This window comes from Hippopotamus amphibius, chromosome 12, assembly GCF_030028045.1.
Source record: "Hippopotamus amphibius kiboko isolate mHipAmp2 chromosome 12, mHipAmp2.hap2, whole genome shotgun sequence".
Classification (NCBI taxonomy): domain Eukaryota; kingdom Metazoa; phylum Chordata; class Mammalia; order Artiodactyla; family Hippopotamidae; genus Hippopotamus; species Hippopotamus amphibius.
The window spans coordinates 31486007-31501241 of NC_080197.1; the positions used below are offsets into that span (position 1 = coordinate 31486007).

The 15235-nt window shown below is 42.9% G+C and overlaps 1 protein-coding gene across 10 annotated transcripts in view; it reads left to right on the plus strand.

The window, feature by feature from the left end:
• Positions 1-15235, plus strand: part of PTPRA (protein tyrosine phosphatase receptor type A) — a 164554-nt gene that overhangs the window by 108868 nt on the left and 40451 nt on the right. For 9 of the 10 annotated variants that reach the window (XM_057700859.1, XM_057700861.1, XM_057700862.1 and 6 more), the window contains 3 exons: positions 2580-2664; positions 3854-3927; positions 4141-4277. In XM_057700859.1, the coding sequence (XP_057556842.1) occupies positions 2580-2664; positions 3854-3927; positions 4141-4277 (296 nt within the window). Of the gene's footprint in view, positions 1-2579; positions 2665-3853; positions 3928-4140; positions 4278-12822; positions 12917-15235 lie in introns of those variants that run through there. The other variant, XM_057700867.1, reaches the window with a different exon arrangement.

A 15235-nucleotide genomic window follows, 5' to 3' on the forward strand; every position in this document is an offset into this window, starting at 1 on the left:
ACATAACAGGGTATGTTTGAAAATTGCCATCAACAAAGAAGCATGATATAATATCTCCCATCTCTTTAAAAACAAACTTTCCACCCCATCTTTCCCTCCAGCTGCTGCTTTTCTCTGCATCTCTTTATGACAAAAGTCCTCACCTCAAATAAGGAATCAGTATCTCACTGTCTCTTCTTTCCATCTTTATTTCATTCCATTTGGGCTTTCTCAGCAACTGCTTAACCAAAACCACTCTTGAAAAGGTCGCTAATAACTTCCCTCTTGTCAAACCCAGTTTCACTGGATTTTCATCCTACTTAATCTGTTGATTATTTGATTGATTACTCCCTCCTTGAGGAACTCTGTTCTCAGCTTGCGTGACACCACATTCTGCTGGATTACCTCCTACCTCAGGACTGCTGCTTATGAGTCAGTTTAACTAACTGATCTTTTAAAAGAATGTAAATCCATTTATATCTCTCCCCTGTTCAAACCCCTCCAATCACATAGTGTTTCTCATCACATTCAGAACTAAATCCACACTCATTACCATAGCCTACAAAGCCCTAAGTCTTCTGGCTTCTGTGCACATCTCCAGCCACATCTTGTATGAAAACTGGTCTTTGTGCTATTTCTTGAACCCACCAAACTCCTAAGGGCTCTTATGCTTGCTGTTCCCTGTGTCTAGAAAGCTCTTTGCACAGATCTTTTTGTACTTCACTTCTTCACATTATTTAGACCACTCTGAATAATGGCTCAGTGTAACCACTTTAGACCTTCCCAAACTACTCTAACATAGCCAACCACTGCCTCCTCCCCCAAACCCATCACACTCTATCCTCTTGCCCTTCTTTACTTCATATCTCTTGTCCCTGTCTGAAATTGTTTATGAAAAGTTTTCTTCCACTTCCCCCAGAATGTCGGCTCTCTGTCACTTGTCTGTTTAATCACTTCTCTGTTCCCAGTGTCTGGAACAGTGCATGGCATACAGTTGCTAGTCCATAAGTATTTTTTTTTTATAAATTTATTTTATTTATTTATTTTATTGGCTGTGTTCGGTCTTCGTTGCTGCACAAGGGCTTTCTCTAGTTGCATCGAGCAGGGGCTACTCTTCATTGTGGTGCGCGGGCTTCTCATTGCAGAGCACGGTCTCTAGGCGCGTGGGCTTCAGTAGTTGCAGCACATGGGCTCAATAGTTGTGGCTCATGGGCTCTAGAGCGCAGGCTCAATAGTTGTGGTGCACGGGCTTAGTTGCTCCGTGGCATGTGGTATCTTCCTGGGGCAAGGATCGAACCTGTGTCCCCTGCATTGGCAAGCAGATTCTTACCCACTGCGCCACCTAGGAAGTCCCCATAAGTATTTTTGAATGCATGCTGCTAAGAGGTTGAATCAGATGAGAATGGGAATGTTTCCATTGGATCTGGCAATATGCCATTTGTTGGCGTCCTTGATGAGCAGTTTAAATGGCGCACTGAGGGTAGGAGTCAGAGCAAAATAGATTAAGGAGTACCCAGAGGTGAGGGGTTAGAGAGAACAATTGTTATATAAGACAACTGTTGTGAGAAGTTAACTATGAAGAGAGACATGGGGCTGGCTGTTGGTGGTTGCAGGAGGGTAAATGAGGTCAAGAAGACAGTAATAGATGTAATACAGAGCATATGTGACAGGACTGACCCTTAAGTGGGGATCTGCTAAAGTGATGGAAAATGGTGCTGCTAGTAAGGATGGAAAATGGTGAAGATAGTTACAAATTGAGACTGGTTGTGTAGTTTGTGGTGAGGGCATGAGAGTGCAGGAAGAGGATGAGGCGGCACCTGGTCGGCTGCCATGAGGCTCAGTAGGGGGTGGAAAGGAAGCCAGGCCCTATGGAATGAAGGGCAAAGTTGCTGTATCTCCAAGCCAGATGTTGCTGTAGTTGGGTCCTAGTGAAAGGTGGCTGTGGAAAGAGGTAGAAAAGAGTATCCAGCATTTTTAGACACATAGTGCTTTAAAGATCTAATAATGTCTCCTTGCTTTAAACAGGAACAAATTCTCTGTGCCAGGAAACCATTTGGATTTATGATAGGAAAATTGTCCTCTTTCCTTTCTCTCCCATCTTCCGCTAGATGGAGCCCATTGAGCCTGGGAGAAAGTACGTTGTTGGCCCTGCCTACCCAGCTAGCTATCAGGATTGGATGTGTTCATGCTTTCAAATATTTGAGTATTTCTTATGTGCTGAGCACTGCTTTTGTTTCAGGCTCTATAACAATGAAAGAAACAGTCTCTGCCTTCAAAGAGCTTTCATTCTAGTACAGGGAGACACAGAATAAACATTTGTATGATAAATCAGAGATGGGGTGGTCATGTCACCCTGGGCCCTTACCCTGCTGTAGCCCCCTCTTCACCCAGTAGCCCTGAGCTGGCGGTGAGAGGTGTTCTCTTTTCTCTGTTTCTCTTCCTCCCCTCCCCTCCCTCTCCCCTCTCTCCCTCCGCATGCCCAGCCATCTACATCAGCATTTGGAGGAGCCCTTCTTCCTCATCTGGGTGTTTCCCTGAGCAGCTGACTTGAGCCCCCATTACATACAGTGGTAACAACATGTTTGTTCTCTTGATTTCAGATGAGACGCCGATTATTGCTGTGATGGTGGCCCTGTCCTCTCTGCTAGTGATCGTGTTTATTATCATAGTTTTGTATATGTTAAGGTGAGCGTGCTAATGCTTCTGCCTTCTCTTGGGTTCTGTTTCAATACCCCAGGGTCTCAGTAAGCCCACACAGTCCGGAAGACAGCAGGATAAAGACAGTGAATGGGACAGAGGAGAATGACTCATGGTAGCGCTCCTAAGATTAAAATTCTGCTTAGAAATGTTTCAAAAGTTTTACATAGTCTTCCTTAACACCCAGCCCCTCCCCTTTGCTTCCGTCCGTCCCCGAGTCCTGTCCCTTGACTCCAATTCAACCTAAAACCCAGGACAGTGGTTTAGAGGTTGAGGGAAGAAGCCACAGTCTGTTGTTACTGATAGGCGTTTTAAGATCTTAAGACCTAGCCCTATTGAAACAACCCCTGCAAGTGCCCCAGGGGAGATTTTGTGCTCAGTAAAGGTCTACTTAATTTCTAGCTGGGGCTTTGTCCCCAGACCCCTCTAGGGCCCCTGACTCTGGCACGCTGAGCTGAACCATGTGAGCTACAGAGTTTCTCTTTCTGACTTTCTTCCAGGGTCTTTTAGATATTACTCCTCAAACAGGGAGCAAAAGCCAGGAAAGGAAACCCAAGGGAGGGAGGAGGGAGGTGCATTTGTTCTCTTCCTGCTAAAGTCACCACCCTGACTAACTGGCTTTAACTCTGCCCTTATTTTTGGCTTAAGCTGCTCTGGGCTCCCTCTGTTCTTCTGCAAGGATAAAGAAAGAGGAACCTTGTACCTCCCTGCGGTTTGTTGTGTGTCTCCACCTTTCTGCAGGAGACTTGTGGCCAGACCTGTGCCACCCAGTCTGAAGCGCTGGGCTTCTCCCTGGTTATACCAGGGAAGTACCAAGATTTGTATTTGGGACTCTTATCTCCCCCCACTGTATTCTACCCACACATCCTACCTCCACCTGGTGTGGCTGTGATGTGCAGCGAGTCCCGGAACTGGAGCTGCGTGGAGGAGCCATTCAAGCCAGAGCATACTGTGGGGTTCCCGGGGTTGGATTGTGGTGTGCTGAGGGTGAGCACGGACGCACTGCGGGGCTCAGTCCCCACTGGAGCGTCTTCAGTGTGTGCAGAACCTGTCTCTAAAAGAGCCTGTTTTTTTGGTAAAAGGATATTTTAAAAGGCTGAATTGTTAAGTGGAACTACAAAGCCAATGCTTGGTCTCTCCTGACTCTGTGCTTTCACTGTGAACATTTTCTCATTAGGTTTAAGAAATACAAGCAAGCTGGGAGCCATTCCAATTCTTTCCGCTTATCCAATGGCCGCACTGAGGATGTGGGTAAGACACCCCCAAAGGACATGGGGAACCTTCATGGAGAAGAAAAATCAAGAAAATAGGAGTGTCCCCATCCTAAAAGGAAAGGAAAAAAAGACTTGAAAGCAGCCCTAGTTTTTGGATGCCTAGACCATGAGATAGAACCCCTAATTTAGTCTCCAGAGAAGGGCTCTGTCCCCAGGGCACCTGACCAACCTTCCCCCTTATGCACTGCAGAACCCCAGAGCGTACCACTTCTGGCCAGGTCCCCAAGCACCAACAGGAAGTATCCGCCCCTGCCTGTGGACAAGCTGGAAGAAGAGATTAACCGGAGAATGGCTGATGACAATAAGCTCTTCAGAGAGGAGTTCAACGTGAGTTCTTTGCTGAGGCTGGTGTGTCCGCAGGGAGGAAGGCAGACCTAAGGTCAAGCCTTTTGGCATGGGGTAGAAAATACGTTCCTAATGGGTTAAGAGGTGAGAAATTTTTTTTACCAGGTTCATTTGCCTCCTTTCCTATGTGATCATGGACAGGAAATGAAAAAAAGATTTGCCATACCTCCCTCTTCTACCCATCTATCCGTTCATTCATCATTGCATCTGTTACTTTTGTTTAATAAATACTTATCAAGCGTCTTATATGTGCGAGGTGTCAGGGATTTGCTGGGGAGCAAAAGCAGATCTAGTCCCTACACTCAGGGAACTTGCTATAGACGTTCAAGCAGCAATATAGAACATGAAGAACTGGTGCAGAGGCATAGGGACCTATATTAAGAGGTGGCCTTTTAGAGTCTAGAGCCAGGGGTCCCAGGGTATCTTAAGTAGACAGTAGGAGTAGGTCAGTGTGGAAAATGAGGACCATGGCAGACTGCAGAACACAGGCCTCATCCTGGATAGTATTTATATTCGTATGTTTTGTAACGCCCTCAAAGAAGCAGAACATGTTTGTGAATCTACCAGTTGATGATGCCAGTCCACCAGTTCAGAACTTCCTTTAAAAATGATATTTTAATTGAGACATAATCATAGGCAAAGGCATTGGGGAAAGGGAGATGGGGAGAACATTCCAAGCACTGGGAATATCAGGAACAATCTGTCAGTAGTGAGGGTGGGTGAGGTAAGGGCACATTCAAAAAATAATGAAGGGCTGTGAGTGGCTGAAGGGCAGAGACTCAAGGGATTAGTAAGAGATGAAAATGTAGAAGACTGGGCCAGACTGTAGCTCTTGTAGAATGTCAAGTGGAAAGCCACAGACCAACTAGATTCGTATTTTCAAAAAGTGACTTGGACTACTAGTTAGAGAAGAGCCCATGGGGAGACGAGGATAGAAGCAGAAAATACAGTTAGGGGCTGCAACAGTTAAGACCAGAGGTGCTGACAGAGTGATGTAAAGTGGTAATGATTAGGGAGAGGGGAATGGACTTGAGGACACAGGAACAGTTCCAGAGTTGGCTAATTTGTCAACTTGGGCATTGTTAAACTCTCATTGTCCTTCATACCTTTCCACTCAGCCGTGTGTCAGCCCTGTCTCTTAGGCTGGCTCCCCTCATGTTGCCAAAATGGCTACCCAGGGAATTCCCTGGGTTAGGGGAGTGGTTAGGACGCGCCGATTTCACTGACGAGGGCCCGGATTCAGTCCCTGGCCGGGAAACTAAGATGCCCATAAGCCATGCAGCGCAGCCCCCCAAAGAACTAATGTCTGCCCCAGTTCTGGCCGCCACATGGGGGTAAACAAGGTCCAGTGGGAAAAGGCTGACTATTTCTTCCTGTGTGTCTCCTTTTATTAGTGAGAGAAACTTTCCCCAAAGCTTCTGGAGACTTCTTTGGTCACATGTTCCTTCTTAAACTAGTCGTAAGCAAGGGAGAAATAGTCTTACTGCAACTGGTTGAGACCAATCCAGATGATTCCTGTGTCATGTAGAGGAGAGGCGGGTAACCCACAGAATGGGAGCTCTGGTAGCAAGGAGGAAAGGAGGAATGTTTACGGGCGGGTGGGTCACCACTCATATCTGCAGCGCCACTGAAAGGCTTGAGGGAGTGGAGAGTGATGTGGTCAGATTTGCATTCTGAGAAAATCACTAGCTACAGTGTGGAGCACAGATGGCAGGGAAGCAGGAGATGAAGCAGAAGGCCATTTGCCAGGCAAGAGTTAAGCTAATAACTTGGACCCTTTTTTCTGGCTGTTAGAAAAACAACACCATTTATTGCTCATTCTTGATAACAAACATTCACCTCATCCCACAAGATAGCACCCAAGCCTCAACACTGTAGCTAGGTCTCCAGTAAGCACTCTGCTGTTTTGTGATTGTGGTGCAAGCTGCTTCTGGGTGATGGGTGTGTGACCCAATGGCCATACTTTTTCTGTGAGATGAGTTCTTTGTTTGGAGGTAATTCCCTGAGATCCCATAATAAAGCATTCCAATGAATACCTGGATAGAGGTGGTGTTCCTAAGAGGAAGGGTAGGCAAATTCAGATAGGTATTGTGACAGCCAGGTGCCGTGCTGCCATGGCCACCAACGTTCATGGGCTCATTGGGCCAGCACTGGGGTGATGAGGGAAGGAGCCAGCTAGTATCTCCTGGGTTCTTGCAGTGAGTGCCATCTGGTGAGCATGCACGTGGAGCATAAATATTTCCTGTCTTTCTTGTCTTGGTTATCTACTACCAGAAGTTCTGTTCACCAGATGGATTTCTCTTTTATACTCATTCAGAGCCATACCTTAAGTAGATTATCCCATAGCACTCTGCTTCCAGAATGGGCTAGCATTGTCTCACAGAGCCATTTGTACACTAGGCTGGACTTTTTTCTGCTTTAGTCAACTGTTAATATCATCAGGAAGTCAGAGGAATCTGTTGAAGGAGTGGGTGTGTGGCACGCATTCTGTACACATCAGTTTCAGCTCACTTCTGGACGTGTCCCAATTTATAGCTTATTGAATCACATAATACTTAGTTTATGATGGGCAGTTGAAGTCATATGGATATCTGGTGTCTCATGGTCAGGGTTACAGTCGCTACCAGAGCCCAGTGCTAAGCTAGGAACGTGATCTTGCTGACAGGATCATGGTCTTGTCCCCAAATCCTAAGGTTTTCATTATGATTCTCCTGCTCAGCCTTAACCACAGACACTTAGGGCCCCATAGAATCTACCAGAGCTAATTTCTCTGTGGCCTGAATCAGCCAGAGAACCTTCTCTTTTCAGATCACTCAATAAATGAGTCAGAGCAGGACACCAGCGTGTGATATATGCTGTCTCCAAAATCCATAATGTCCCAGCAAGCATCACTCCTCCTCCTGAAGCTGGGGGTTGGGGGAGCAGGGCTGGCACAGGGGCGAGGAGCGGCAGCTTGTTCTTTACGTTGGAAGGGATATCCTGACATGCTGCAGGCCTTTGACTTTCAGAAGACTTGGCCAAGGTGGCAGGCCACTATATTTTTATTTTTATGTCTAGCTTGTACACCTAAGATACATAACATCCTGTTCTTCAAGTCCTGTCAGCTTCTCGTCATGAGCATCGTTGTCAGTGTGACGTCCTGTGAAACAGTAAGACAGAATCCCAGTGAACCAGTTCACAGCAGAGAGAGGTCGTGTTGATTTGTCACTGAAACTGCTCCTGCCATGAGAAAGGGAAACTGCTTTGTGTAGTCTTTGTGCATCGTAAAGGAAAAAATAAGTGCACTTGCCTCATTAATAGCGAAATTCCAGGTACCAGGGGTTATATTAATCTGTAGGAAGGTAAGCACGTCTGGGAAAGCAACTGCAAATCTGCAACTCCACACGATTCATGTATGATATTATACTGACATTCTTAAAAACTGTCAGCCCATCTATTTGGTAGCTTGCACAGGGAGTAATAGGAAGGATCAGAATAGCTAATGTTAGTAGTTATTCAGCACTCGCTTCATGCCATCACTAAGCCCACACATGTAAATGGATTATTTCGTCATTACCCCACAACGTTTAAGTCTCCTGTAGCACTTAGGACCTCTGTGACTCATCTAGGGACCTAGCCTTTTGGTAAAGGGAGATTCCTGCTCCAGCAGCTTGCATTTGCTCTGCCTGCTGGAATGGTACGTATCCACAGGGTTAGGGAACCAATGTGGTTATTCCTGCTGCTTGCTATAGAATTCCATTCCAACCATACATTGGGAAAATAGGTAGATCCTAACATGAGACCACTTCAAGCCAAGACTCCTTCCATCTCCTGGCCTACAAAGGCTCCATTCTAACCTGCATGAAATTGTGGCATTCTGAGTTCCCAAGAATCAGCCAGAACCCCGTAGACCCCAAAAGGTATATTTCCCTTTACCCAGTGCTGTTACCATGGTAAATGGCTGCAGATTCTTAAGGGAAGATGAGGAGGAAGGTTCATGGTATATGGGTGTGCTGTGACAGGGTACTTTCTTATATGTGCCCATCATTGAAGGGTTCTAGGTCTGTGAACTGACTCAGGCCTGGGAGTAGGATGAGAAGGGGCCCTTTTCTAGCATGAGAGTCTAGTCTGGCCCCCTCAACTGACCTGAGCTGGCTGTCTTCCATTTCCATTATTGGGAGCTTCACAACAAATTATCCACCTCCAGAGAAGTCTGAGCCCTAGTGAACCGTGGCCTCTGAGGCTTTTTTCATCCTGCTAAGGTCAAGAATCCCATTTTAAAGTCAGTTCCTTCTAAAAGATTCAGGTGCTTTCCTTACCAGTGTACACCCTCTGGTAAAGCATGCATTGTAGATCCCATCGAGGACATGGTGAAGGTATCAGTAAGAAGGTTGAACCTGTTGGATTCCCTGTAACACTGATCTCCTCTGTTTTGTGCCAAGGGCTTTCTGGCTTTTCATTGTTATGTAGCTGAACCCAGCATTCAGTCCAGGTTCACACTGGCCACCCCACCCCACCATTAGAACTGTAGCCAGTTTCCTAACTGGTTACACTAACTGCAGAAATTCCGTTAACTATACCATAACTAGAAATATGCCCTATTCAAAAATTAGAATTAGACCCTTCTTTGATCTAAGGTCAAAATCTATGTCAACAGCTATTCCTGTGGTTTTCGGTGATCCAACTCAGTGAATTCCTGCAGTTTCTTCTGGGTGTTAGTTCTTTGCTTTTCTACCGTCTTTACGTATTTTACCCTCCAGATCGTGTTATGCTTGCGTTCTGATCTTCCATGAGCAATGAGAGCTGGGTTGTGGGGCAGTTTTCTTCATGAAAGCAGGATGCAGTAGGGAGCACAACAGAGATTTTTAGAAGTTGTCTTTCTCCAACTCCTCTGTTTTCCTTTCTGTATCATTTCAATTATCTCATCTTTTTTTTTTTTTTTTTTTTTTTTTTTTTTTTGGCACACGGGCTTTGTTGCTCCGCGGCATGTGGGATCTTCCTGGAGCAGGGATCGAACCCGTGTCCCCTGCATTGGCAGGCAGACTCTCAACCACTGCGCCACCTAGGAAGCCCCTCAATTATCTCATCTTAAAGCCCTGTCTTTCATATGACCAACCAAGGGAAGATATGAATTCCATTGGCATTAACATTTAGCAACCAGCAAAATTCTGAAAGCTTAACTTTTGGTTCAGCAAAATACATAGCACAGTCATAGAAGGTCCCTGAGTTTTGTGCTGTCTTTGGAGGTGAGTATTTGATGTTGGAGCTGGGCTTGATCTGTTATCTAAAATTGTCAGGAATAATCCTATTCCTTTATTTCAACATTTCTCGTCTCCTTTTGATTGGAACTCCCCTCCCCCAACTCCTTTACCATCAGCTAGAACACATCCCAGGTGATTGCAAGCCAATAACTGAAGTAACTATTGTACAGTCATGAGGTATGAGTGGCTTGCACTTTCCCATAATGAAAATTGGTTGACAGTTCCTTTCCCTTCATCTGAACTCTGTAATCAGGTTCACATCACCCGCATTTCCCCCATCAGTTTCTCACCTACAATCCCACTCTCTGTTACTAACTACTAAGTGAGTTAAGGTCTTTTACTTAAAAACAAGAGAAGACAACTCAAGCGAAAAATTAAAACCATCAGTTGGGAAGATACTGGGGAAGAATCAAAAGATGAGATAGACTACCAGCCTTTGGACAGAGCGGGTCCTATCCTGGTGGGTCTGGGCCCTCTAGGGAAGTCTCTGCTTCTTCCTGGGTTTCGAAATCCTGGAAAAGAGAATCTGGTTGGCACAGTGTAGGTCAGGTATGACTGTGCTTGCATCGGTCAGCCCTGGCAGGAAAGAGGAGAATAACACATGGGACAAACACACCAATTCGTGTCCACTGTCATAGAATAATATTGTTATAATCATAGGGTGAGGGAGGCCCTTCTGAGCAAAACACAAGATTCAGAAGCTAGAATGGAATAGATTGAAAGATAATAAATGTTAAAATCTTCAGTGTCTCTGAAAAATGACACCATAAAAAAGTGGCCAACTGGGAGAAACTATTTGCCACAGGTAGACAGAGAATTTTCCATAATGTATAGAGCTTCTCCAAACCTGTGAGAAAACAGTAAACACTGCAGGAGAAAAATTGGCAGTTTAGAGAAGAAAAACAAATGGTCTATAAACATAGGAAAAGAAACTCAACTATATCTGGTAATCAGGAGATCCAGATTAAAACTAACCGTTGTTTTGGGCCCTTTAGATTTGAGAATCTTAAAAGATTGATATCAAGTATGGACAGAGGTATGGGGATAAAGACACTCTTACACACAGGTAGGGGGAGTTTAAATGGATAGAGCCTTAGAAGGATGATTTGGCAGTATCAACCAAATTTTAAATGCTTACGCTTATGGGACTCTAACAGAAAACTAAATATATATTTGTTACAAGGATGTTCATTATAGCATTACTTACAATAGCAAAGAAAATAAATGGAAAAATATGTATCAAATAGCAGAATGGCTAAATGGTTTCTTGCATCTATTATGAAATTCTGTACTGTCATTAAAATAAATGTGTTGACAGAAAAATATGGGAAAAAACATATTACTGGGGACTACGTGCTATAATCCCCTTTTTAAAAAAAAAAACTATGTATGTCTGCATGTGAGTGGGTTAATGCTTTTTTTTTTTTTAAGTCTGGGGGAATACTGTGAGCTGTTAGCAGTGGTTGTCTACAAGGACGGGTAGAAGATAGGAGAGACGTGATAGGGAACTTCCATTTTCTACTGAATTATTTGACTTTCTTTTACAACAGGCATATTTTTAAATAACATTTTTAAAAGCAGACTTCAAAAACTTTAAAGGGACTTCCCCGGTGGTCCAGTGGTTAAGACTTCATGCTTCCACTGAAGGGGGTGCAGGTTCAATCCCTGGTCAGGGAACTAAGATCCTGCATCTGCACAGTGTGGTCAAAAAAAAGAAGAAAAAGAAAACTTTAAAAAGTATTTTTTTTTAATATAGTAAGTAAAGCTATTCAAGCTTAGTAGCTTTAGCATAATATCCATTATGCTTTAATGTATAGATGGCATATGGAATAAGAGTTGGTGTCCGCAGCTTGAACTGTGCCAGGAGTCTTATAGTCAGGTCTCTGTGAAAAGGAATATCATTAAATGGGAAGTTGTTCTGGAGAAAAAACTGTGCTGTGGGGGTGAACAGCTGAAGAAACAGTGAGCATAGGAAATGGCAGCTGTTTTCAGATATCTGCCAGACTACATGGGGAATATGTAGCATTTCTGTGAAACCCCACTGTGGGTGAAAGTTTTGGGTAATGGAACTTTTGTCCTAAAGTTGTAAGCTGGAAGTTTTTTACTGACCAGCATTTGTCTCAGAAAGAAGCGTTGAATTTGTTTAAAAGAAACACTTTGGAAAGCCACTTATTGAAGTCCCTTAAAGCATGTTTAAGGTTTAATGAACAAATAAATAAATAGAATTTAGTTAGCTCCTGAGGTGAAGGAGACAGCGAGGGAGAGAACTGGAGGCCGCGAAGTGGTCAGAAATCTGTGAATTATGAAATGTGAAACCCCCAGCCCGCTCAGGACCCTGCGTCTTTAGTAGAGACAGCTTAATTCTTGGATTTCCAGATAAAGAAGCATTTGTGGGTAATTTGGTGACAGAATTGTGTGGCATCTGAGTGAGTCAGAGTCAGAGTAGCCTCTACATTGACGTGTTGTCTCCAAATAAATGTATCAGAGCCGAAGGCCTGTGGGGAATTAGCAGTAACTATATCAAGGGCTTTGGAATTCAGCAGTCCAGGGAATTGGGGGTTCAGGATTTCCAAGGGTCAGAGAAGGCACAGCTGACCACCTGGGTTTTACACTGGTCAGTACAAGGGAAAAAGAAAAGAAATGGTGTTTCTGGGTGTTAAGTCCTTCTAAACAGAACTGCTCCAAGATGCGGGGAACTACCTTGGAAGGTAGTAGGCTCTCCATCACTGCAGAGTGTTCAGGCACTGGTGACTGTGGTCAGAGTATTTGGAAGGGGATTCAAACTTTAAAGTGAATGAGATTCACTACTAAAATGGAGATATTAGACAGCACAGTAAGGCAAGAAAAGAAATGAGAGGTATTAAGGATTGGAAAGAAAGAGACAAAAATCAGTTTATTTCACAGAGGAGATTATTGTCCCAGAGAAATCCAGACTCATTAGATAAATTATTAGAATTAATGTTTTTTTAACAAGGTCAAAGATACAAAAACAGCATAAAAAAATGAATGCATTTCTATACATAAGCCACACTCAGAAAATCTAATGGTTTTTAAAAGATGCCATTTACAGTAGCATCCAAAATGTGAAGTACCTAGGAATAAATTTAATAAAATATTTACAAAATCTTTGGAGAAAATTATAAAAATGTTTGAAGATATTAAAGAAAAAAGCCTAAATTAGTGAAAGAGATAAGATCAATAGATTAGAAGGCTCAGTATTGTAAAGTTGTCAATTCTCCCCAAACTGATATATAGATTCAATGCAATTCCAATAAAAATCCCAACAGGTTTTTTGTGGAACTTGACAAGCTGATTCTAAAATTTATATGGAGGAGAAAAGATTCAAGAATAGCCAAGACATTCCTGAAGAAGAAGAACAAGGTGAGGAGACCCGCCTTACCAGATATAAACAGTTATTATAAAGTTTAGTAATTGAGACAGTTTTGTATTGGCACTGGAATAGATGGATTGACCAGAAGAATAAAATAGAGAACCCAGAAGCAGATTCATGTGTAAAGGAAAACCTATTTGTGACGAATGCTGTTGTAGTTTTGCTGGGGGAAAGGGTGGTCTTTACAGTAAGTAGTGGTTGGACCACTGGGTAACCTTATGGGAATAAATGAATTAGAATTCTTGTGTCGTGCCAAAAGTCAATCCCAGTTGGTATAAACACTGACATTTAAAGGACAAAATGTAGAGACGATAATGTAGGAAAATATACTATGGTCTCACATAAGAAAGTGTTCTTAAGACTTAAAATGTTTATAAAGGGAAAGATTGATCAACTTGACTACCTACATTAAAAGGTAAAACTTCTGTTTATAGATAAATACCATAAAGAAAATGAAAGGGCAGGCCACAAACTTTGTAAAAAATACGTGTAACACTTATAACTGATAAAGAATGAGTATCCAGAACACATAACTCCTGCAAATTAGTAAGAAAATAATCTAGTAGGAAAATGGGGAAACACTCAGCTACATTATTCACAGAAGAGGAAACCCTGTTGACCAGTGAACTGTGAAAAGGTGGTGAACCTCATTAATAATCAGAAATGTGAATTAAACCTGCATTTGTTACATTTAAAATCTGACCATAGCAAATGTTGACGAGGATATGGAACAACTGGAACACTTTGCATTGCTGGTGGGAGTGTAAATTGGTACAGCTACTTTGAAAAACAATTTGGCCTCATCTGATAAGGTTAAAGTTACTCATACCAGAAACTCTTGCACGTGTGCGTGAGGAAATACAGTTAGTGCTCAAAACAGGACTATTAACTGTAAACAACCCAGATATTCATCAGTAGTAGAATGGATGTATAAAGTTTGTTACGGTCTAAAAATGGAGGTCTACAAAGTAGTTAAAATGAATGAACTTTGGCTATGTGAAACAAACTGAATGAATCTTCAGAATATAATGCTGGGCAAAAAAAAAAAGTCACCACTTGATTATCATTCCATTTTTATCAAAAAAGAGACTGAACAATAAAAATATATTTTTTAAGGATACAGAATATATGGGATGCAAACAAAGCAAGGGGATAATAAATACAAAATTCCAAGTTTACTTGTGAGAGAAGAAGGTAGAGGACATGATGAGGAAGGGCCCAAAGAGAACTTCTTAGTTAAATTGGGTGGTAGATATACTTTTTTAAAAAATAAAAACTGGGGAAAAAAAGTTTTTTTCACTGACATTTATTAAAAAATGACAACCTTGCTCCAGTAAAGGCCTAAGCAAGGGATGAAATGGTCTTTGATGCCACCTACTGTTTGTGGAGAATTTAACATCTTAGAGCCTTCTGGTTCAGCTGCTTCTGCCCAGCTCTCCAGGCTGGGTTTTTCAGAGTAGAAACTAAAAGTAGGATTCCCTTTGTTTTCATCCTTGGCCTAGGCTCTTTAATCTGACGTTTTGCATCTAGCATGGTGTTCTCTAAAGCAAACCTTTTATTTTCTCTTGTCAAACCGTGGCTCCTGTTTCTTCCTAACTTTCCTTTTAGGAGCCTCAGCCTAGCTGGAGACCTAATTTTTCTGCATCATGACTTGGGGGAGCTAGGGGTGCTGACAGGACTTTGAGATGTGGTCATTGTCATTACTGACCCTGAGGACCATTTTCAAGAATCTTGTTGTCACTACATCTGTTCTATGTCATTTTAGACAAGAGATGTACAGGGAAAGTAATGCCTCAGGATTAGTCATGAGGGCTTTTAAAAACTTGTCTCATCCTGCCCCACATCAAGGTGGAAGCCTATGAAAATATGCCTGTCTGGGTGAAGAGAAGGCAAACTTGGGTGAATTGGGAAATTCCAGTCTTCCAGCCCAGGAAACTCTTTTTTTCCCCCTTTATGTGTTGACAGCACTGGGTCTAAAGAAATTGTCCTTCTTAGTACAATAACATGCGGAACCTCCAGGGTTTTAGCTCTGAAAAGAAAATCTCTTGAGTAAGTGGAGGTAGATGGACTATGAGACCTTGACTCCTGTTATCTTGGGGTCTTTCACTTTAATTTCTCTACCGCTATCTTGCTGGTTCCTAGGAAATATATTTATTCCTTGTTAAAGCTCTTGCTTCTTTCTGGCAAAGTTGGTGCCTTTTAGGCTGGCATTTCCTTTATTTAATCTTTTTTGTTGTTATTATCCAGGCTAGAAACCTGAGAGTCATCCTTCATGCCTATCTCTTTGTCTCCCCAACTTTTGTTCATTC